At 33.6% G+C, this 26,470-nt stretch overlaps 3 protein-coding genes and 1 non-coding gene across 4 annotated transcripts in view; 3 read left to right on the top strand and 1 right to left on the bottom strand.

Moving 5' to 3' along the window:
• Window positions 1-26,470, top strand: part of LOC113518064 (galanin receptor type 3) — an 86,114-nt gene that overhangs the window by 19,761 nt on the left and 39,883 nt on the right. The window lies entirely within an intron of this gene.
• On the top strand, window positions 14,001-14,072 carry Trnah-gug (transfer RNA histidin (anticodon GUG)). Its single transcript has one exon. It is a non-coding gene; the product is annotated as a tRNA-His (tRNA).
• Window positions 16,165-16,976, bottom strand: LOC128200222 (uncharacterized). The gene is made up of 2 exons (XM_052892925.1): window positions 16,854-16,976; window positions 16,165-16,744 (listed from the first exon to the last, which is right to left on the bottom strand). Exons 1-2 carry the CDS (start codon window positions 16,912-16,914, stop codon window positions 16,395-16,397), a joined length of 411 nt encoding a protein of 136 aa, XP_052748885.1. The 5' UTR covers window positions 16,915-16,976; the 3' UTR covers window positions 16,165-16,394.
• LOC128200221 (uncharacterized) lies at window positions 17,215-19,137 on the top strand. Its single transcript, XM_052892924.1, has 2 exons — window positions 17,215-17,708; window positions 18,230-19,137. Exon 2 carries the CDS (start codon window positions 18,235-18,237, stop codon window positions 19,135-19,137), a length of 903 nt encoding a protein of 300 aa, XP_052748884.1. The 5' UTR covers window positions 17,215-17,708; window positions 18,230-18,234.

Consider the following 26,470-nt stretch of genomic DNA (forward strand, 5'->3'; position numbering starts at 1 on the left):
ACACATCGAGTCGAGACTGCAGTGGAGTAAAGCAATCTTAATGGTGTCGACAAACAGCAGTTAAAAATCAAGAAGACCTAATTTTCCATCTCAAAATCTAGCTTTTTTTATGCTAGTTAGAATGGCAAACAAGCTGACGGTCCACCTGGTGGAAAATGGTAACCGTCGCCTATAGACATGAGCAGTACCACGGGCATAACAGAGTATACTGTTTCGCCCATGACACCCCCCATGCGTTGCCATTCCTGAGGAGTCAGGTGTTATTCCTCTGTACCCAGTAAATTCACGCCATATCCCACCCTTAAAACCGAAACACAGCCTTGCAAACTCAACTGCTTCACGGTTCAAACATGAATGGGACAGAGGTACCCAAACAATCGACTTTTATACAAAGTCTCCCTCTGGTAGTATATATATATATATATATATATATATATATATATATATATATATATATATATATATATATATATATATTAAAAATTAATCACAGTTAATAACAATAACTGTTTTATTAACTTATTAACTACCAAATAATATTATCATGCAAATACATATTCTGTTGTATTATAAATCACATTTTAATTACCTCGTTGGGATCTATAATGCATTAATGCAGCAAGAATGTGTTTCCAATATTATAGAATATTTTAATGGCTACATAACCAAACATTTCAATGAACCGGATGTATGTTAACTGCGGATGTTACTAGCGCGGCGTATCCGTGTTCAGCCGCTTAGCTTAACATACGAGTACAAATAACTACAGTCTGCATTTAACCGGCTAAACTAGCTGCTATTTTCCAATCCTACCCCAGTTGTATTCATTGAAAGCTAGCGATACGAGTATTGTAAATAATTTTCAATGTATATTTGGTATTTAATACTAATATATACCTGTTAGGGGGGAAAGGGGTTGTTAGCAATGGAGTTTGACAGCATCATTGCTAGCATCGGGTCGACCTCCGGTTGGTTCTCCCTGGAAACCATCATGAACAATTCTTGTTGAATTCGTCACAATGGGCTAACTTACCAGTTTCATCCTCACCTATCATCCTTCACTGGTGCCCCGCCGGTGTACACCGATAGCACGGGTGGGGTTGCCATTCCATTATCACCTATTATAATATATATATATATATATATATATATATATATATATATATATATATATATATATATATATATATATATATATATATATATATATATATATATATATATATATATATATATATATATATATATATATATATACCTGTTATACCTATGTAGTTCTCTGTTTAAGTTTTTGTAGTGTGAAGATTAAGATAAAAATATTTCGATACATATACTATCAATTTTTTTTTTTGTTTTAGATGTAACAATATGCAGCATCTCGTCCTTGCTATTTGATACGGGTTACGGGATGCCAATTCTTGCAGTGCATATTCCATTCTCATATCGCTATTGTTTTCTAAAATTTCTGTATCTATTATTCTATTTATGACTATATATGTATAGAAAATAGATAGATAGATACTTTTTATTATTTCCTCCAAAAGATTACAATAGTAAACTTATTATAAATATAAACAATTACAGAAAATAATCACAATAGGCGACTTTTTCGCTAAATGCGATCTCTTCCAGGCAACCTTTAGATAGAGAGGAGTAATTATAAACAATTTGATCGGAGGCACGATGAAAAATTCTGTTAATTATAAATATGGAAATGTGATACATGTAAAAATATAAATATATATCCCTACTCATGCATATATATATATATATATTTGAATTTAGAACGCAAAATCGCATACCTTTGGATAACGACAGCAATATGCAGACAGATAAAGCATGGAAAACAAGTCAACTTTTTGTCAGCTAATTTGACAATAATAATAATATACTCATATTTATATTAGTGTTTTATATACTTACGCACACAATGTACCTTGTCGTATCTATATTTAATTATTTAATAAATAAAATGTGTTTTTGTGCATTATAAAAGTGCAAAAATTATACGATAAAATAAATTAGAAGTTATAAAGGAATCACTCGAAATACGCACGCAATCACACTAAATTGTATGACAAAAGTTGTCCTGATTTCCTAGAAGCATTTGCATGGAGACACTCCATCAATATAATCTAAGCCTGTCAGTTACAGATTGAATTGAGAAAATTAATTACGTAATCATGCAGTGTTGCCACAAAAAAAAGTAATTAAAAATTCTTATCAATTAGTCGCTTAAAAAACATGGCGCGTTTTATTTTTGTATAAATAAAGCACTTTATCTACCATCTGTTCATTTATACGTCTGTGTTGTTAACCTAAAAAGAAACACCCAACAATCCCAAGTTTTATAAATGCTTTGAAAAATGCGTGTACATTCGTGATAAGGACGAAAACATTCAAAGTCCATCAAACAAATGTGATGAAAAAATGCAAATGAAGCGTAAAGTAAAATGTATGGAAAACGTGTGAAAACTGAATTAAATTCAACGTCCGGCATTTTAAAAGTATTTACCGAATTTTATATGTTTTGGACGGTAAAATAAATCTTTTTTTTATATTGTTATATATCTGGGGTAGGGGAATTTATTATCTGTTTTATTTAACAGACTCTTGTTTATACTAGTTTGGATTACTTATATTATATATATAATAACTACATTGTATATTTTTTTTCTTTCCCATAGATTAGTAAGGGGAAGAGGCTTGTCAAAAAAGTGTCTACTATTATTTAAAAGGATGGCAACACAGAAGCTACTTTCCTCATAATGCCATTATTCATGGGCGAAGGTATCAGCTTCCCATTAGGTGTACAGTCTGCTCGTTTAATAATAAAACAAAATCTTTCTTAACGATAAAAAAAAACTAAATTTCGCAAAAAAAATGGCGAATTCAGATTTAAAAAACACACTATTAAATAAATATTTCTTTCTTTTGAAATCAGTTAAAAAGTATTTTATGTGCTGAATCAAGTACTGATTTAATATTAAATTTAATTAGATTAAAAAAATCCTAGTTGTTTTTGTATACAGATAAAATTTAGTTAGTTTTTGTAAAATGAGTATGTAGATCCTAGAATACTCAGAGATTTTATTATATGCCGTATTTTTTTTTTATACTACGAAGGTGGTAAACAAGCATACAGCCCGTCCAATGGGAAACGGTTATTGTAGCCTATGGACTCTTGCAACACTAGAGGTCTCACGTGCATGTTGAGGAGTTCTTTTAGTAGTTTTTGCATATACCTTCTTTTAGTGATAAATCACTGGCAGTATTTTTTACTCCTTATTTCCTTTACTACGTATTTCCTGTAATAGAAGCTAACTTTCCGACTCCCCTTTGATCCTTAGCATTGAGTGGGTGGACGGTACGTGACTTAAGATCCGGATAGCCGACGAAACTCTAAAATCATGTCTGTGTTCAATTTTAATCCAAATTGGTTCGGTAATTCTAATATATATTTTTTTATAGTTGAAAATATATTGCGCAACATACATACTATTAATATTATAAATGCCAAAATTTATAACAATGGATGAATGTTTGTAATTCTTTCACGCAAAAACTACTGAACGGATTTGAATGAAATTTGGTACACAAGTAGGTTATAATCTAACTTAATACACAGAAGACTTTATGTACTTACTAATATAGGCAGGTAACTACTAACTTTTGTCATACGAACTCGGGTAAACGGTAACCCTTGTATAGACTTGTGAATTCGTAGGTATAACGCGTTTTTTTTTATGCAACTTAGAATAGCAAACAAGCTGACGGCCCACCTGATGAAAAGTGGTAACCGTCGCTTATAGACATGAGCAGTACCATGGACATAACAGAGTATACTGTTTCGCCCATGAAACCCCCCATGCGTTGCCATTCCTGAGGACTCAGGTGTTAATCCTCTGTACTCAGTAAATTCACGCCATATCCCACCCTTCAAACCGAAACACAGCCATGCAAACACAACTGCTTCACGGTAGAAACATAAATGGGACAGAGGTACCCAAGCAATCGACTTTTGTACAAAGTCTCCCTCTGGTGAGTTTAATGATGTTGCTAATATTAATGAACATCTCAGTAGTTTTAAAAAACAAATTTCTAAAAGACTCACACACTTTTCATTGTTTTTTCAATGTTTTGATTATTTATGTAATATTTGAAACGAAATTGTGATAAACGGTGTCGAGGACAACTTTACCGGTTATTATCTATTATTAATTTTGATTTTTATTAATCTTTATTTTGTCATATTTTTTTTTATACAACATAGAATGGCAAATAAGCTGACGGCCCACCTGATGGAAAGTGGTAACCGTCGCCTATAGACATGAGCAATGCCATGGACATAACAGAGTATACTGTTTCGCCCATGACACCCCCCATTCGTTGCCATTCCTGAGGACTCAGATGTTATTCCTTTGTACCCAGTAAATTCACGCTATATCCCACCCTTCAAATCGAAACACAGCCAAATAAATGGGGGAAAACTGTGGGATACAACTGGTCAATGATAAACCAGGCGAATTGCGAACATTCCTCTTTTCTAAAGTTGGTTAAAACGAGCCGATTACAAACAACGGATGAATAGCTAAATTCATTAACGTTATCACAGTATTAGTTAGGATTAACACATTTGTACGTACCCCAAACGAAGGTCCGTTTCAAATTTCATGACCGCAAAGCTGCGGTGTAGAAACTTTATGCTAATATACACTAATTTGCCGCCTTTCCCTTCTGAGATATACGAACCAAAGTAAGGATATTGTAACCTGTACATTCGGAAGGCAAGTAAAGGGTTTACACAAATAAACAGACGAATAAAAACAAGTGATTTTGGTCCACAAAAAAAAAACAATATTTTAAATCGTGATCAAATTAATATAAGAATTATATATATATATATATATATATATATATATATATATATATATATATATATATATATATATATACTGCTGATTTTCACCACCGTACAACCCGCAACAAACTAAAGTTTCATCCCAATCATCTGGACGCGTGGCGATCTACCAACGTGCGTTTTTCAAGGCACTTTCTTCCACGCACAACCATTCTTTGGAATCAACTTCCAGCAGTAGTATTTCCAAACCGATATGACAAAACCTTGTGGGTGATCATGGGCGGCGGTAGTCACTTACCATCAGGTGAGCCGCATGTTCGTTTGCCCCCTGTGTTGTAAAAAAAAATACCTCTATATCTGCCGTGTAGTCCCTGCATAGTTGGTCACCTCTTCCTTTCCTGTGGGTATCGTAATAAGGTCTAAAGGAATATAACAGTCGAGGGATGGGCAGTAGCGCCCTCTTAAAACATTACATAAAACCAATGCGATGTGCCAATCCACCTTCCAACATAGAAACTACTGGAAAAATTCCCCAATGGTAAACTGCCATAAGAAAAAGTCCTGTTCATTATGGCCGTCTAAGGAGGAGGCCTATGTTCAGCAGTGGACAAATAACGGCCAATATAACGATGATGATGATGATGATGATACCTCTATTTATTTATTTACCCAAAACACAAAATATATTGTATAGGATAGATACTACATAATAACATTACAAAAATTATAAAATAAAATTACAGTTCATTTACAGTCAATATAATTGAAATTGTTTTTCTTTTTTAATTATATTTATTTATTTATTCACTAGTACAAATATGTGTACATGGCGGACTTATTGCTGAAAACATTCTCTCCCAGTCAACCATAGGGAAGTGTCAGAATACTCGAATGCGGTACTAGTAATTATTAATATGCATAAATACTAAAATTACATATATAAACGAATAAATATATATGAATAACAAATATACTTACATATATATGACATATACTATATTATACACGAAATTGAGACTAATATAAAGTACTTAGTGCTTGGATAAAGTAAAAAAGTGAGCGTGAACGTTTTTTTTTTTTGAAAGACGGTTTAGTCGGTAGTGTCTTAATGGCATCAGGAAGCGCGTTCCATAGTCGTGAAGAATGTAGGAGAAAAGAGTTTGAAGCGTAACCACTTTCTAAGTTTATATGATTAATACATACAATCAATACAGTTATACAAATAGATTAATTATTTCACACTAATTTTATTTTTATACTTATTCATTTTATGGCATGGTTACTGGTTATTTATTCCCAAAATCCACGCATACGAAGTTACGCACCAAAGCTAGTATTAAAAAAAAACCTATATATAGAATAACAGTATCAAGGTGTATTGTGTAGGAGGTATTGTTATGGAGTGAGTTTCAAGGGCCCTCAAGCGACAATGGCGTGAAGTGCGAAGTGAAGTTTCTCATTGGAAACTTGTATTTTTTCCAGCGAGCGAAACTTTCCTTTCAGTAAATTATTAATCTATATTTATATAATAAAATTGTAAGTAAACGATATCTGTATATAAGAGTATTCCTAAATATGGAAAAAATATATGTAGGGTCCCAATAAAAGCAATAAAAACGAAATTTTGGTGATGTTTTAAGGGACGCTGCTGCCTATCCCTTGACCTATTAAGTTCCCTTAGTTGTCTCCTACGACAACCATGGAAAAAGAAAGGGTGGCTCATTCCATGTCGGGACCATACAGCAAAGAAGGATAGGATATATTAGTATAACAGACGTAACATTTCAGTTCATGGGAAAGGGGTCAGTAATGTGGACTACTAGTCCCATTGGTGTATATACCCTGTTAAGTTGACCTCCTTGTGGTCTCCCTGGAAACCATCGTGCTGCATCCAGGTGTATTCATTTTATCACAATGGGTTGACTGATCTGCCTTGTCATTCATCTATCATCCCTCACTGGTGCTTCGCCAGCATATACAGATAGCGCAGGTGGGGTTACTATTCCATTTTACTTGAGGAAGACTTTGTGCAAAAGTCGTGAAACCTTGTTACATAATGATGGTTTATGTAACATGGTTAATACGTTACGTTTCTACCTAAAAAAATAAAGGAAAAGCAATCACTCATATACTCTTGAGGCCGGAAACGAATCTTTGGCGACCATGTAACATTAGAAGGACGCGGCGAAAAGGAATACTTTTAAAATGATTTTAAAAGGAAAGGCGTCGTCGGCCGAGGGCCTTTTAACTAAATGACGCCATTAATTGCTATTCCGGCCAGAACTTGTAAACTTTTCTTCAATTTTGCGATGAAACAATAAACTGAATAAGTCAAGAAACATGAATACTTTAATTTGTTTGCTTTATTTAATAAGTTATGTTGCAGTCTCTGTAAATAGATAAGAACAATTTATCATTTTGAATTACCTATTAACTCTCTCGGTCACGTAACAAAATGATACAAAGGAAGCCTGCATTTAAAAAAGTTTCTTTTTTTACCAATTTATTAAAATCCCATTACCTACGAGGCCTGAGCCACCTCTAAAAAGGGGTCAAAGTCTACTACAATCACGTTCGCTAGACTTTTTTTATAAGATTTTCTTGCGAGTTTTCCTTGTCATGCAGTGGTTATACGCACATCTTTGGAATGAAAAGGAATGGTCCGTCTAGTGATAAATAGTATTCTTAATTCCTTAGTCAGTCATCTTACAGATTTCGTAATCTACGAGTATTTACTTATATTTGGAGGTTATTTTGTAGCATTATTCTTATTATATGTAAAAACATGTTTAAATACTCAATTAAAGGATGATTTAATTAAGTATTATTATGAATTATGATGAATGAATTATGCTCTGGTTATCATGTTTTTCAAATATATTCGTAAATGCACGCACAATTACGCTTTGGAATTGTCAGCAAATTGCCAGCAGCGGTATTTCCAAACTGATACGACATCGCAACTTTAAAAAAAAGAAGTTACTCTTTTTTTAAAAGCTGGCAGCGTATGTACCTTATTCTCCGATGTTGCAGCTGCTGTTTTACAAAAAAAAAAATATTTTATATCGTTTTTATTTTTCAATTTAACCATTCCATATAAATTTATATAATTAATGTAAAAATATACAAAATTTGTTAAAATGTCAAGTTAAAGGTCCCGTATAGATTACCTCAAAAGAAGATTGATATTTTTTATCTTCCAACTACTTGTCCAATCTTGGTCGCCAAGCTTCGTTATTTAAATATTGGATACAGTACGACAATTCCTTGCATTCAGATCTAAGTTTGTATAGTTTTTTTAAATGTATTATACTTGTACTGTCGGTGTACCTTGATTAATAAATAAATAAATTTCCCTAATGTACTTAGTAATAATACTGGTATCCGGATTTACGCACAAATGGATAAAATTGTTGACGTGTATTTGGCGAAGCGTTTGTATAGAGATATTCTATCTATATAATCTAAGATTGTAAAATAAATTTAAAAAGAACAATCTATAATTGGAATTCATATAATTATTTGCATATATTTATTTAACACGAGCGTTTTTTTATTGTATATGCTTATTGCGTTAAACAGCTACTGCCTTTTTCTTTACCCAAACGTTGTAATATACATATAGTTTTATATTATTCTTTAAGAGTGCACCACTTGCACCACACAAAAAAAATGAATAAAAAAACATTGTAAAGTATTCAGGTACTTATTTTTTCATTAATTATGCCCGTGACTCTATCCGTGTAACCGAGAAATATTGATTGACCGACTTACTTGTCTTTCTCATTAACGATTGTTAGAAATTTGACAATTCAGAAATGTTGAGAGGAATTAAGCCACATTTAAAGGAAATAAGATCTGTAATAAATTGAAATATTATTCCATTATTTCATCAGCACAAAGGGTCAGTTTCCGCTCGACGTTCAAATCTTAAGAATAATTATTTTTCACTTTCATATTTTTTAATAAATTTCGGTGACAGGGCAATTTTTCGCAAGCTTCTTTAAACGAAGGAGAAACGAGAATTGAGCAAAAAAATATTCTTTAATTTTCAAACAAACAATTTGGTGGGCAAGTATCTACTTAGCTGACTATAGGCTCTAATATATATATATATATATACGAGCGTTTTTTTTACTGTATATACTTATTGCGTTAAACAGCTACTGCCTTTTTCTTTACCCAAAGGTTGTAATATACATATAGTTTTATATTATATATGTTTAAATTATTATTAGATAGAATATCTTACTAATACAAATGCTTTGACAAAAATAGTCAGTTTTTATTGTGCGCGTGAATGAATAAATGATAACTTTATTTACTCGAATACAGGTTAATACATTAGAAATTTTTAATGTCACAGAAAAGATTCTGCATTCAAACGTGTAGCTTGAAAATATTTTATTTGGAATTTGTTTCTAAAATTTTGCTTTAAAATAGTCTTCAAGTGAATAAAACATTCCTCAATAAGCCAATTGTAAAGTTTTTCGTAAAATTTTTTGTCTGTCAGATCTTTATGTTCTGTGGGTAATTTATTACATATTTTAACTGCCATGTAGTAACAATTCTTGTTGTACAATGCCAAGTAAAAGGACACCAGAAACTTGTTACATTTAAAAATGGCGCGCTACCTAAGCGCGCTACGTTTTGTTTATAAAAATATATATCAATTTCAAACGTCTCTTTTGACTAACAAAATTTTGGCGTGTTTTTGACATTGCTAACATACATAAAATTGTGAACCGTTACGACTAGTATTTTTCAGAATAAACTCTTATTTTTCCAAAATAACGGCGATTATAAATAAGGACATTATCTGTCATCTTAAGGAGAGATCTCGGATCCTTGTCCTGGATACCGGAGAGCACTGAGACACTGAGTGATCTTGATAAGTAGCTGCTACTAGCTCTAATCGAGATTTGGCAGGTTCCTTTTATTTAAAACGAGTTTTGGCTCAAATATAAATTTGAATATTTTTTTTAAGGGAAGGGATTGCTAGTCCTTTTTTCTAGCATTTTACCTAGATTGACTGACTCTCCTCGCCTCCCTCCCTAAAGCTATCATTCCTCGATAGACAGATTGTGACCATCTCAACCGATCGTGGTTAACTCCTAACGAACCAGCCACATTTGATTTCACTACATCCTTGTCGTTCCATCCACCATTGGTGCCCCGTTATTGTATACCGTTACCCATACCATCATCATCATATCACCGTCATACCAGCTCTTAACAGTCCACTGCTGAACATAAGCCTCACCCTAGGAGGGTTTTACCAGTAGTTTGTCAGAGGGAGACTTTGTACAAAAGTCGTTTGCTTGAATACCTCTGTCCCATTCGTGTTTCAACCGTGAAGCAGTTGTGTTTGCATGGCTGTGTTTCAGTTTGAAGGGTAGGATATGGCGTGAATTTACTGGGTACAGAGGAATAACACCTGAGTCCTCAGGAATGGCATCGCATGGGGGGTATTATGGGCGAAACAGTAAACTCTGTTATGTCCAGAGTTCTGCTCATGTCTATAGGCGACGGTTACCGCTTTCCATCAGGTGGGCAGTCAGCTTATTTGTCATTCTAAGTTGTATAAAAAAAAATGTTGCCACGCTTGACATGTGGATTGGCAACCGCAGTTAGGTTTTTGGATATGTTTTAATAGGGATGCTGCTGTCCATCCCTCGTCCTTCCTTAGTCGTTTCTTACGACACAGGAAAGGAAGGGGTGGCCTACTCCACCATATTTTGCATCGTTCATCATTCAATAAAAAAAAAAAAATAACACACGAGAGATACTATAAGAAATACAGTGTATTCTGTGAAATAATGCTCACATCTGTAGGTGACTGTTACAGCTTTCTAACAGACGGGTCAGGGGGGAATGGGATTGTTAGTAATGGGATCTAATGAATTCATTGCTAGCAATATACCCTATCAGGTAGACCTCCACGTGGTTCCCCCTGAAAACCATCGTGAACAATTCTTGTTGAATTCGTCACGATGGGCTAACTGACCTGCTTCATCCTCACCGATCATCTCTCACTGGTGCCCCGCCGGTGTATACCAACAGTGCGGACGGGGGTACCATTCCATTATCACCCATTAAAAAAAACAGACGAGTCAGCACGTTTCCCATACAAAGTAGCATAAAAAAAACTTACTTCATTTACGTTTTCGAATCATTCTGCGTAAACTAATTAACGAGTTTAAATTTGTCTTTACAATTCTGGGAAAGGTGTCCAGAGATGTTTTTAGGAGCCGTAAGCCGATTTCAAACAAAATATTTGTTTTTGTTAGCAACAAAATTTTCTCCCTCCCAAACCTTCATATTTATAATAGCTAGATAAGATAAAGATGTAGTTATTTAACTATGTTTGTATAAGTACAGAATTTATCATTGATCCCAACACTGGGCTGAGACAGTCTTATAGTAAAGAGGATTCGTATTACCATATACATGCATACAGTGATTAACATATACTTTCTAGTAGTACTGATAATTGTTTACCTACTAATTTATATGTAAATAATATTTTTATTTAAATCTTACCCCTAATAAATTCGTAAAAAATGGTGCACACTGTTGGACATTCGGGCGTGCGGGTGTCTGTATGGGCGTACGAGTGTACGTGTGCGTGTGCGTGTGTGTGTGCGTGCGTGTGTGTGTGTGTGTGTGTGTGAGTGCGTGCGTGCGTGCGTGTGTGTGTGTGTGTGTGTGTGTGTGTGTGTGTGTGTGTGTGTGTGTGTGCGTGTGTGTGTGTGTGTGTGCGTATGTGTGTGTGTGTGTGTGTGTGTGTGTGTGTGTGTGTGTGTGTGTGTGTGTGTGTGTGTGTGTGTGTGTGTGTGTGTGTGTGTGTGTGTGTGTTTGTGTCTATATTTGTGTATGTATGTATGTGTGTATATGAACGGTATTTATTTATATCATTAACATGAGCATGTTTTTAATATCGTCATAGTTCATAGACTTCAGATATTTGGTTACTAAGCTAAACTAATTCGATAAATATTGTTTTAATTCCTATTGTCACCTACCAGATTTTTTTTTATTACGATCATAAAAAACTGTTGTATCTTTTAAACCAGAGCATACAATACATATTTACATTATTAAAATCAATTTTTATGTATAATATTTATTATATTTGACGCAAATCATTATACATCTTGTTTGTACTGTACTCATACGGTTTGCGTTGATATTATATAATACCTACATAGCTTTTTAAACATTTGATTTGTTGGTAAAAACTAACCAAGTCAAATATTGAGCTTCAATTATATCCCAAGTGAAATAAATGCATTGTGTAAATAATTTTCTGTTAAAAATTAAGAATTTATAATACCTATTAAGCAGCAAACATGGTAGTAGTATCAAGAAACAAGAAATTGTTATATAAATTCTTTTTCTTGTGATTTGTAAATTTTAAGATTTCCTACAAAGAACTTGGCAACCATATAGATCTCAGTTATTGCTTTGGCGGAGTCGTAACGACGCATATTCATAATATTGGACTTGGCTCTTGTTTCACATTTATGTTTTTGATGAAATATAATATATAACAACATTTAAACAATCATCGTCATCATATCAGACGTTAACTGTCCACTGCTGAACATAAGCCTTCCCCAGGAGTGGAGCTTTGCCAGTTAGTAGTTAGTTTTACCAGAGGGATACTTTGTACAAAAGTCGTTTGCTTGGTTACCTTTGCCCCATTCGTATTTCTACCGTAAAGCAGTTATGTTTGCATGGCTGTGTTTTGGTTTGAAGGGTGGGATATGGCGTAAATTTACAGGGTACAAAGGAATAACATCCGAGTCCTCAGGAATGGCAACGCATGGGGGGTATCATGGGCGAAACAGTATACTCTGTTATGTCCATGGTACTGCTCATGTCTATAGGCGACGGTTACCGCTTCCCATCAGGTGGGCTGTTAGCTTGTTTGCCATTCCAAGTTGTATAAAAAAACAATAGTTGCCACGCTTGGCAGTTGGGTTGGCAACCGCAGTAGGCTTTTAGTGATGTTTTAAGAGGGACGCTGCTGCCCATCCCTCGACAATTAAGTTCCTTTAGTCACCTTTTATGATACTCACGGAATAGGAAGGGGTGGCCTATTCTATGCCGAGACCACACGATAGGTAAGTCAAACAATGCTACTATATAAATTAAAACAATTCCGAACAATAAATTATTTTTTTCTGTACATACAAGCTTTTTGTTTCATTTGCAATATACGAGTAAATATAATAATTGTATCCAATTCGTTAGTGTATACAGAAACTGGGTAATAATACAGGTACCAAAGCCATAGTAAAAGAGTACAGTTAGCATAACACGACTAAAATATATTATTTAAATTTATTTTCCTGGTCTTGATTATTTATTTCTTCATTATTCAATGTTTACTGATGGATATAGGCCTTTCTTATTGAGTGCATGGCAAATTACTATCGAATGTCTCTGAAATGCTCAAAAAGTAAAAAAAGAAAGTTAATATTTATACGATAATTTCGTCTTTTGTACCATATTTTATTGGTCAGTAAAATTTTAAATAAAAGGAATGAGTCTAAGCTCTCCTTCGTCTCACATCCATAGACTTCTGACAATACTTTATGGGCTGTATATAGTATATAATATACGATTAATATTATAGAATTTATTTAATGCAAGAGACGAAACGGGAGATATTTCATAAAATACGCTCCGACCACAGCTGCAAAAGACAGCTTGGTAATGAATAATAAAAAAATGTGTAAAGTATTAAGTAGTACAGTTATTATAATTTTAGTTGACAATATTTATGAGAAGTTAGGCTTCTGAGTACAGAGACATATTCAGAGTCGAGAGTTACTAATTACTTTTTACAGTTAAATATTTGTCTATAGTTATATATATGCATCACGGGACTTTTATGGACTATTCTTGCTGTATTTGTTGTTTTCAACAACTGTTTAGACATCGCTAAAAAAAGAACATATGTTTTAAAAAATGAAATATTTATTTAAAGATAATACTGATTTTTATGCTAACCGTACACGAGACTCGATCAACCATGAAACAAAATTAAAATGAGAGCAAAATTGGAATTGTTACGTAGTTCGTCGTAATGGTAAACCAATTTTCGACATCATCGTCACCAGCTCCGATAGCCGTGATCGTCTAGTGGTTAGGACCCTACGTTGTGGCCGTAGTAACCCAGGTTCGAATCCTGGTCACGGCAGTGAAAACTGTCGCGGCGGAGCTTATAATTTTATTACTAAGTTTTCTATTAAGCTTATAAGTTTCATTCAAGTCATTAAGTTATTTTATATTGATGTGCACATTTCAAAATTTATTTAACCGTCAGTAAAAAAGATTTATCTGAATTGGTGTCTATGTTACGCGACATGTATGTATATGTTCGTCAACATAAATATCAAAAAGATTTATATATATATATATATATATATACATACATGAATACATTAAACAAATATTACTTACATATACAAATGTATATCATAAAAAACATACGTATCAATGTAATATATGCAGACACGATTATATACTATAATACCTATTAAAAATGATAGACATCAAAGGTGATGATGAAGATGATGAACTGTTACCACAGCTTTTTAAAAATATATAAGGATTCAGACTTTTTGATATTTTTATAAGTTGTTTAATGAAAACAAGTAAATATTGTTCTGAGAATAGAAAATGTCTATTGATTTTGCTCCCGTATTGACGCCTTAAATATTTTGTCATTAAGGCTATGGAATGAGCTCTCTGCCGAGGTTTTCTCTCGAGACTACAGTATGGGATTCTTCAAAAAGGGTAGATTAAGGTTTCTTCAGGACCGGCAACATGCAAGTAATACCCCTAGTGTTACAGGCGCCCATAGGCTACAGTGTTACTATCAGACGGGCTGTATGTGCTTGTTTGCCACCTTTGTGGTATAAAAAAAATATGCAATAGTCTCTTTTTCATTATTTCTTTTTCATTATATTCGTAATAATCATTTCAGCCATTATGCGTCCACTGTTGGCCATAGACCTACCCCATAGACCACCTGCATCCGCTGACTTCCTACAATGCATTTGAGATCGTCTCTCCATATTAAAACTTGAAAATTTATTTAATTGTAATTTGTAACCTATATAATTTATTATTAATACGTAAATATGTTGACATTTATATAATATACAAGACGATACAAGTAAAATAGTATTAGCATAGCATAGTAGCACAATTAAATAAATTTTGTATGCCAGATTCAGGTGAAAAGTGTGAACAATATTTAAATACTATGTACCATCCTTTATACCACTTTTTAAACAAAATAAAGCTATTTGTATATAGTGGAGGGTCGTCCTTCACTGCGCTTGCCGGTGCAGGGTCGCCACTCAAGAACCTTTTTGCCCCATCGGTTGTTATTTTGTATGTAGTTTCGTTATTATAAATCTTAATATTTTTTTTTGACCCCTGTGTGGGTGTAGTCGTATATTTCTGTAAAATAAAGTTTCTTTCTTTCTTATATTGTACAAGAATTTGTTACTATAGTAACTTACATAATAATATGAGTGTATTGTCTGCAACTTAATCGTAGTTCCTTAACATGGTCGATCGCCAACAACTAATGCACAAAGTATTGCGAGCTTTTAATACAACCTAGTTCATCCTAAACTTTTTCAATTAACCTTTTGAACTAAACCTACAATTGTTTACGATTCATGGGACAGTATATATCCTTGTAGAGACTACGGGGAGAAAACTTCTCAAGAATCCCCCGTAGTCTTTCAGTAGTATGTTTAAATAGATGGAATGGGAAATAAAGTTTTACTCGAAAAAGTAAATGTTACAGAGTCAAGAAAAACTCATAGAAAGTGAAATAACACTTTGTTTTTAAATTATTTACTTAAGAAAAAAAAATATAAGTACTCAAGACTATAATTTATAATAGGGTAGTCACAGACTTATTTGGTGCCGAGCCTAGAATCTGAGCGAAATTTAGCAAAGACATGTCTGAGAGTACATAATGTAATTTTACCTTTTTTAAGGAGCCACTGGGGGAGAGCTTGAAAATAATTTTAAATACTCCAATAGTTTGAGGGGGGGATTGTTAGTAATGTGGAGTACACAACATACCCAATCAGTTCGACCTCCACGTGGTCCCCCCTGGAAACCATCCTGCGGAATTCCAGGTGTATTAATCACGATGGGCTAACTGACCTACTTTTTCATGCTTACCTATCATCCCTCACTGGTGCCTCGCCAGTGTATACCGTTAGCGCGGGCGGGGTTACCATTGCATTATCATTACAGATGGGCAAAGCACCGGGTTTAAACCCGGTGCTTTGGTAAAAACCCAATAAACACCCATAAACTCCCATAATCACCCAAAAAAATAGGTTTTTACGTATTTTTTTGAATATATGTAAGTAATACCAATAAATTATTTTTATAAATTGTATTGATCAATTCTACAATATTAAATAAAACGTTAACTAATAATATTTCAGGAAATTTTAAAAATCTATATATAATAAAATGAAAGTAATTAATTTTCAGTGTTTTCATGTTGCAGTTGATCAACATGTTGGCCTTTTGCTTCCCGTAGATACTTTAAAATTTCTTCATAACACCTCGTTCGCACACATGGCCGTATATATTTAAATTCTTGAGCCACTAACAGTCCGAAATACTCATTTCTTTTATCCTCTTCTCCATAAATTAAGCATTTAGAACAGTTTGTTTCTTCTTTCAGTAAATTTTCTTTTACTTTATCCTCGTTTTTTTTTTTCTTTGTTGCGACAACGCTGGGTAAATCATCTGGACACTGGGTCTCACTATCGCCAAATATATTTGGAGATCGGCTTCGGCTACGGCTTGGCAGACATTTTTTTCTTTCTACAATTTTAAATTAAATTTATTAGAATAAATGCTTCGAACACACGCGATCTAAGTACCTTTTGTGTTTATTATACCTTACCTACCTAGGTATAAAAAGAGTACTTACGTAGATTTTCTTTTATTAACTGTTTTATACGAAGATCTTGATCTCTCAAATTAGCATCCATTTTACTTCCAGTGATTATCAACTAAATTAATAATCCACAAAGTATTAAATAACGTTTTTATGAAATATTTAGCACAAAAACAATACCCTTTAAATATCGATCGTCAGTAACTGTGGCTGACTTACCTATATTCTAGCAAGCAGGACTGCCAGATGTGAAGGGGAAATCCCCAATAAATTGTTGCATGTGACTGATGATGTGAGCATGTTCGTTTCATAATAAAAATGTTGCCAGGTAACCAAAAAGTCATATGTTTTTGTGCGAATTACGATCATAATCTTTACGATCGTACATTAAAAAATAGACAAATAATAGTATGAGTACGATTTAAATCGTATATCTGTCAACCCTGCTAGCAAGACAGCGACAAAATCACGTTGCATAACAATGTAGCCCAAGCTTATATCTTATGAAATATACGGAAGAGATACGGACTTAGAAAAAACAGAAATGTTGTTCTTTGTGGAAGTCATTGATGAAATTCTATGTATTTTAGCCCGCAAACTTTCTTCAAACAAAAACAGCGCCATCTAGTATCGAGTTCTGTAATTATCTCTTTGTTTATGGATTTGAAGTAAGACCGCCACGCATGCAATACATTATGACTGGGGATTCCCCTATTCGTCGACGCTGAATATGAGGCGACGACAATCACTGTCAAACGTGTTCACTATTACTCTGACTCTGGTAACGTGACTTCCTGGTAACGTGTTAGGTAGGAAAAGCAGTAAAAAAGTGCATATTAAGGGAGCAGATTTGAAATAATATTTATACTTAACAAGAAATAATTAAAGGTAAGTGGATTTTTGAATGATACAATTATATCATGATCACTTAACAATTTTAACTTAAAATTAGATGTATTATTACAAGCTTTTATTTAGCTTGCGTTATGTAAATAAAAGTATGTAGGTATGTTCGTATGTTGATGCAATTATCCTCAATCCTCAACCGACTGGGATAAAATTTTCCATACACGTTTATTTTGGATGATAGTGCATAGTTAGCTGAGAGTCGTCATTGGATAATAATGGTGGATAGCCTAAGATGTGTACTAGATATTTATTTTTAACATAATATGCGTAAGTACCTAATCGAATTAAAGAAGTTGCTGAGAAAAATACAGAACAATACGATAATAAACTAGCGTCTGCGTTTAATCCTCCGAGATGTAATTTTACAAAGGTTTTTTGTATTTATTTTATTATTTTTTTAATAAATTTATTGTAAATAACAAGAAATAATCATTGTAAAAAAATAGGCACTTCATTGTTGAATTTTCGTCAGACCAACTAATCATCGTTCACTTTTTTAGGTTCAATGGGGAGACCTAAAGATTTACGCATATGGGAGCACTACCGTACTTTACCAAACAAGTCTGTTTCTTGCAAGCTTTGTAATAAGGTCTACAAATTCAGTAATGCTGCCAAAATGCTTCAACATCTTATCACTTGTCCAAAATCTCCAGAAACATTAAAAGACTCTATGAAACTTATAAAAGATAGCTCGTCCAAAACCAAAATGTCTGGACTGTCAGAGATAGAGACAAATGATTCTTTTATAAGCCCCTCGTCGTCTGCTAACACTACAATAAATGCTGAGTTTCAAGACACCGATGATCATATAAAAACAGAATTAGCGAGAGCTATATTTGTAACAGGGACGCCATTATCGATGGTGCAACATCCTTTATGGATACAATTTTTCGAAAAATTGCAACCAAAATTTAAAATACCTTCACGTAAAGCTTTAGCGACAAAATACTTAGATAAAATATATAGAGAAATGCGTTTTGAGTTAAATGAGGAACTAAATGCTTGTAGTTACTTACACCTTCAGTGCGATGGCTGGTCTAATTTAAGAAATGAAGGAATAATAAACTTTCTTATATCAAAACCTCAACCTGCATACGTTAAAAGTTTGAATACAGAAAGTAATCCTCACACTAGTGAATACCTTAGCCAAGAAGTTGAAAAAGTAATGAAAGTGTATGGAGCAAATAAGTTTCTTGTACTTATTGGCGATAACGCTAGAAATATACAAAAGGCATTCGAATTAACAAAACTCAAATATCCACATGTTGTTCCTCTCGGTTGCTGTGCACATATCCTTAACTTGTTGTGCCAAGATATTGTAAAGATACAAGAAGTAACTGTGTTTATTATGCAAGCCATAAATATAATAAAAACTGTTAAAAGGAGTCAACGATTAAGGCCTTGTTGATAAAATCAAGGCAGGGTGAAGATTCTACACAAACACTAAAATTGCCTTGTGCTACAAGATGGGGAAGTCATGTTACTTCGTTAAAAAGTTTGAAAGCAAATAAGATAGCTTTGCAAATATTAACAGTTAGAGAAGATGTGGTAATTTCAAGAGATATTAAAGATTTAATTCTAAGTGATGATTTCTGGACGAAGACAGGGGAATGTATAAGTATTTTGGAACCAGTCACTGAAAGCATATTTTACTTAGAGAGCGACCAGAATCGTTTGCATCGCACATACATTACATTTAGAGATGTACAAGCTAAGATACGTTTTGCATTAAATGAGATTTCGACATTGAGCGAAGAAAGCAAACAGCAGATTCTAACATCAGTATCTTCAAGATGCAATATGGCAATGAGGCCAATACATTTTGCAGCATATATTCTAGACCCCAGGACTCTAGGAGTCGAACTTACTCAAGAGGAAGAACTTAAGGGTATGGAGTTTATCTACAATTTAAGCCAACACTTAAGTTTGTCAAATGTAATGGCAGATTTGGCGTGTTATAAAGCTAAAGAAAACTTTTGGGCCAGAGGATTTGTATGGAGCTCATTAGATAGCATTGAGCCCCTAATATGGTGGAAAGGTATTTGTGGTTCCACTGAGTTAAGCAAAGTAGCGATTCGTATTCTATCAGCTCCCTGTACTTCGGCAGCCACTGAGCGTTCCTTTAGTATCCAAGGCTACATACATAATAACAAAAGAAATCGACTTACAACTGAAAGAACTGAAAAAATTTCATTCATTTGTTATAACTGGAATCTTAAACATAAAGCTGAATGCGAGGACATTCAGTTTAATGAAGAAAATACCTTAGAAGCTTTCATTGAGCAAGTAAATGAACATAACAGTTTAGACGAAATAGAGCCTATCGAACCTATACAATTCATCGCTTGTAATAACTCTGAATCTGACAGTGATTGACTGTAGTTTTACATTTTACTTTCATCTCTTTCTTAATAAACTCAAAATCAAATTAAAAGTTTTTTATTCTGTAGGCTGCATAATAATATTGTCTATGTCCAGTATAGTGGACGTCTTGCGGCTGAGATGACGATGATGAAGTACAAAATCATAAACACCCAAAAATTTGGGTGTTTATGGGGTTTAAACCCAATAAACCCAAAACACCCGGTTTTTACCCACCAGACTTTAAACCCACCCAGGTGGATTGCCCATCTCTAATTATCATACATTAAAAAAATATTCCAATAGTTATCGTTGTGGTGAATGTAACATAAGATATATTACCAGAGGGAGACTTTATACAAAAGTCGATTGCTTGGGTACCTCTGTCCCATTCTCCCTTTGGTAAAGTACCTGTCTGTCAGTATGTTTGTTCTGGTATCACACGAAAACTAACCAAACTGCATACGGTTTTCACAGTTGTGTTCTTGAAAGCCTAACTTAAAATCTGGTATATGTTTCATGTCGATACGTTATCTAGAAGCGGTATAATTTATTAGTAATGGTGACATTATTATACCTAAATTTTGCATGCCATTGTTTTGGCAAAACACGTATGTTTATAACATATTATTATTAGCATCTGTGTGCCGTGTTTTTGGGCAAATAATTTTTTTTTATACAACTTTAGAATGACAAACAAGCTGACGGCCCACCTGATGGAAAGTGGTAACCGTCGCTTATCAGTACCATGGACATAATAGAATGTACTGTTTCGCCCATGATACCCCCATGCGTTGCCATTCCTGAGGACTCAGGTGTTATTCCTCTGTACTTCCTCATCATCATCATATCAGCCTCTAACTGTCCACTGCTGAACGTAAGCCTCATCCTTAAGGGGGTTTTGCCAGTAATTGTCATGCTTGGCAGGCGGATTGGCAATTGCAGTTAGGCTTTAGAGATATTTTAAGAGGTACGCGCTTCAAAAGGAAAACAAATCGTTTCTCTCCAGTCTGATCCAACGTCCAATAACCCACGCTCTGCAAGCGAGTCAACGAGGTGGCCCGCACATATTCTATTATATGTGCAATTATAGTATATATGCATATCAATAATTACTAGTACCGCATTCGAGTATTCTGATACTTCCCTATAGTTGACTGGGAGAGAATGTTTTCGGCATTAAGTCCGCCATGTACACATATCGTCATAGTCGTAGAATACGGATCTATATGTTTAATTTTTGTCAGATCCGTCAGTATTCTACGACTATGACGACATATTTACTAATGCATAAATAAATAAATTATTATTAGTTTACTTAGACAAACTGTACACAAAGTTGATGACGATGTTTAAAACGAAATTTATTTTTAATTTAAAAAAAAAACAGTGAGTTGAGACCTCATAGAGTGAACGTGTAGTAACCCGAATTGGTAATTCCACTTTGAAGTCGACTAAAAACTAAAAGGCAATTGTTATACAGTTTACAATTAACTTCATTAATTATTCACATTACCTTTCTAAGGAAGGTGAATGTAGGCGGCGGTTTTCATTATACATTTCAACATAGTTGATAATCCCAATAAATGGTTTCAATACTCAATCCCACTCGTATGCATAAAGTATGACCCGTGAAAGGCTTTGTGTTTGTTTAGGGTGTTCCGTTCAATCGTGGCCCGAACGCTGTGTGCCTTTATAGCAATTTTATGTGCAAACAAAGTTTACATCTCTCTTGATTGATGTTTTCTGCTATGTTTCTGCTAACCGCTCAAAATGAATATTGTTTATTTTATATTAATTGCCTGATGTGCGACTTTGCCTGCATGAATTTTGTAATTTTGTTTAATAGTATTCTGCGTTTTAAATTAATTTTTATTAATATTTCATTCTTCATTGTCCACTGCTGAAAATAAGCCTCCCCCTTGGGGGCTTTTGCCAGTAGTTTCCACGATTTGCAGGCGGATTGGTAATCGCAGTTAAGCTTGGGAGTCGTTTTAAGAGGGACGTTGCTGTCCTCCTCGTTGGATGGCCTATTCTATATATATATATATATATATATATATATATATATATATATATATATATATATATATATATATATATATATATATATATATATATATATAAATATGGATAGAACTGTGCTTATTTACGTATGTTTAGCGTTTAATATATTTATTTAACGTGCCGCCTACTCATTCATTCTTTAATTCCTTCTACCTATAGAGGTATGTTTTATCTGGAAGAGAGTACTTAGTAATTTCTTTTAGCTTTCTCTCTTAGCAAGCAAGAAGGTCAACAAATATATCTTAGTTACATGACGTAGATAAAGTCGCAGGCAAAAGCTATACAAGCTTTTGTATAAAACGTAAGTCTAAAGTTGTGTTTACTTAAATATTTAATATACATTTTAAAATCTATGTCCAAACGGACGGAACCATGGTAAAAATTGTACAGCTGGTATAACAGTACAGCTCCAATTCATGTCCAGTATTCACAAAGAGATAGCTCATGTTTCATTCTTCCAGCGTTTCTAGCTACCACTTTGTCAATTTTCGAAATCATTTGTTATTTACTCGTTAAAAGTATAACAGACATAGCTGGAATTTTTCCATATTGGTTTACAACTGACAGACCTCATGGTAATAAAAATAAAAAAAAATATAACCGATTTGAGAAATGCCTTCTTTTTGAAGTTGGTTGAAAATAGTGTAAAATACTGACTTAACACGTCTTTTAAATAAGAAACACTGACATTTTTAGAGGAAAACTTTGTACAAAAGTCGTTTGTTTGGGTACCTCTGTCACATTCGGATGAAACACTAATGGGACAGAGGTACCGTGTTTGCATGGCTGTGTTTTTGTTTGAAGAGTGGGATATGGCGTGAATTTATAGGATACAGAGGAATAACACCTGAGTCCTCGGGAATGGCAACGCATGGAGGGTATCACGGGCGAAACGGTATACCCTGTTATGTCCATGGTACTGCTCATGTCTATAGGCGACGGTTACCACTTTCCATCAGGTGGGCCGTCAGCTTGTATGCCATTCTGTTGTATAAAATAAAAGATTCATTTTTACTTATCCGTATTAATATTATGCGTTTGTTTCTTTGTTACCTCTTAGCTACTGAACGTATTAAGTTAAGCAGCTTAACCAATTGCTATGAGATTTGGTATACACGTAAAAGGGGCTTATGTTATCCCATAACTATATGGGATAGAGATAACATACTTTACTTCGTATCCCGATTATTGAATATATCTCGGCCATGCGAAAAAAGTTGCGGGTAAAAGCTAGCGTATTTGTGAAAATGGTTTTTCATAATTTCATATCATCATCACCCGTTAATTGTTTACTATTGAAATTAATTGTCCACCAATGAATAGATCTTTCCCATAAGGAGGGTTTCATATACTGAGATAAAATTGCAGTAAAACAGAGTGTGAGAGATAGAGATAGCATTCTTTATTTGTAATACATAAAAGTTTGGATAGTGCAAAAAAGTGAAAATGATTTATTTCATAACAAAATTTTGGTCTGAACTTCCTCTGTATATATCACAGGTGTGTTTGTTACCTTCGAGCGCCTTAACGGTTTAACTAATCACTATGAAATTTGTTACACACGTTCTAACATATCCCGGTCACGCGAAGTCGCAGAAACAGCTAATAACACATATATATATATATATATATATATATATATATATATATGTTATGAAGAGGTAGAACTATTTGTGGACTATTCCTGTTGTAGCAACATAACACTTTTTTTTATCTTATGAATGGCAAACGAGCTGACGGCCCACCTGATGGAATGTGGTAACTGTCGCCTAGACATGAACATAATAGAGTATACTGTTTCACCCATGATACTCCCCATGGCCATTCCTGAGGACTCAGGTGTTATTTCGTCGGTCGGTAACATTCGGTATGTATATGTTTCGCCGAGCGTATTTCTCATCCATCATAGCAAAAGGCGAGCGTACCACCATCTCTCTTTTTAATTTGGCTTGTTATTTAAAAATAAATTTTATTTGTATAGATTTATAGTTCAAATTCATCGTAGGATACAAAGATATTATAGATACTAGTAAACTTCTGCAATGCGGAATGACGTAACTATTGTGAGAAACTGCAGATCCACAATCAGCCAGTAGGGTTGTAAACAGTAAGCTATATAAGTCCAACTTTTAATTCGACGCAGTAAAATTGTCGTTTTACGATTGAACAAATTATCAAGGCTTAGAGCAAAGTCATTGAAGTACGCCTAATAGTCAAAGGACGAAGTTAAATCAAGTATTCCGAAGTTTTAAAAGGATGAGAAGTAGTCAAGCTTAGATGTATAACCTACAGTACTACAAATTTGTTTGGGTTGGTATCAATGAATTTAACAAGTCCAAGTTTTGACCACAGACATAGGTAATGTATACCTAGTCTGTGACAATAAGACTCAATGAAAATAGAAGCAAACGGATAAATGACCAACCAAAATATAGCGAAGGATGGGATTGTTAGTGATCCGGGCTATCAGTTCCATTCCTAACAATGTAACTTTTAAGGTCGACCTCCACGTGGTCTCTCTGGAAATCATTGTACTAAATTCCAGGTGTTCAGGTTTATTTATCACGATGGGTAAACTGACCTGCCTTTTCATTCTCACCTGTCATCCCTTACCGGTGCCCTGTCGATGTATACAGATAGCGCCGGCGGGGTTACCATTCCATTATCATCCATTAAAAAAAAAAAACAAAATATAGGTAAAATATGAGACAGGGGAACAATAAAAACATACTTGATGTAAACTCTATATTTTAAAACTTATAGAGGTGTAAAAACATAGATCAAAATGAATTGAAAAAAATATAAAAATACAAAAAAAGTCGAATGACTAAGTTGCCAACAAAAGAACAAAAAAATAATTTATAAATTCCTTGAAATGTTTAGATCGATTTAGAGAGCATTTCTGTAATAATTTAATAGAATTTGGTTACCTATTCATTAAATTCTATTAAAACAAACTAAGAATACATTTTTTTTTTATTTATTTAAACTTAAATGCACAGTACAATTCTATGTACATTTGTCGGATTTAACACCGGACGGTGTTCTCTACCAGTCAATCATTGGGCGAACCGAGAAAAACGTAGGCGGTGGATTTGTGAATAGAGGAAATGTAAACAACAGTTGTTATATTCATATAATATAAACATATATAAATAAACTAATTATGTTGTCTGTAATCAAACCTTAAATGAAGGAAACTTATAAGGATAGATGCCGTAACTACTTCAATTGATATGAAAACTAAACCTGTCATTATTTAATTATTTGCCACGATATTGTAGAAGCTAGTAGATAGCAAAGCTCCTTTTACGCCAAATCCTTTGACGCAACTTTAATTATTCCTCTGCATCCTAAGGTTGCCTGGAAGAGATTGCTATTTAGCAAAAAACCTTCCCATTATTGTCTCTTTATGTTGCTTTTTGTTATATATATTGTTATTAATTATTAATTTTTTGTATATATTATATTAATCTTTGTAATCTGTTTCATTCATTGAAGTGAGCAATAAAGAGTCTTCATTAATTCCTTTCCATTTTTGAATATAATGCCATTTATAAGGCTGTTTTTGTCTGTATTCTAAATATTTTTCGACACAAATTCCAAATTTAAATTGAACTGAATTCAATTACGTTCTATTTACACTAATTTAGCATTGAAAATAGAGAAGAACATATAGTTGTAGCATTTATATTTAAAATTTATAACTTCGTGTATTCATTTTTCATGTTATTCGTCTTTATTCTCTGTCTCTTTTTCTCGCTGCATCATTCCATTTTATACATATGTCATTCGTCCAAACCTGTGTCTAATTAAAAATAAACCTATGGTTTTCAATCTGAATAAAAGTAAATCAGAAAGTATTGTTGTATTCATTACATTTATAACGCATCTATTCTATTCTTTGATATTTTTGTGTAATAAATAAATTACGTATACATGATATATCGCAGGGTAAGTGACGTCTGACAGAGACCAATGGAAAAGGAAAACATACTGCCCCGATCCTATATAATGGAGCGAAGGCGAGGCAATGTTGATGAATTATTATTGGACTATTACGAGTCGATATTAGAACAATATAGGATATAAGTATGTATATTAAAGGGTTTTAGAAGAATAACTATTAATATTAAAAACAGAGGAAGTTTTTAGTTTGGATATAATGCAATTATAGCGCTGCCATCTACGAATTTGACAAACTTAGATAAAAAAAAAATATATTGTATTTTAAAATATTTATTGGCAAATCTATAAATCCATAATATTGGTTTTAGAAAGAAATTTCTAAAATATAATATAAAGATAATCTT

The sequence above is a fragment of the Galleria mellonella genome, unplaced genomic scaffold (genome assembly GCF_026898425.1).
Source record: "Galleria mellonella isolate WM207_F2 unplaced genomic scaffold, CSIRO_AGI_GalMel_v1 utg171, whole genome shotgun sequence".
Taxonomy (NCBI): domain Eukaryota; kingdom Metazoa; phylum Arthropoda; class Insecta; order Lepidoptera; family Pyralidae; genus Galleria; species Galleria mellonella.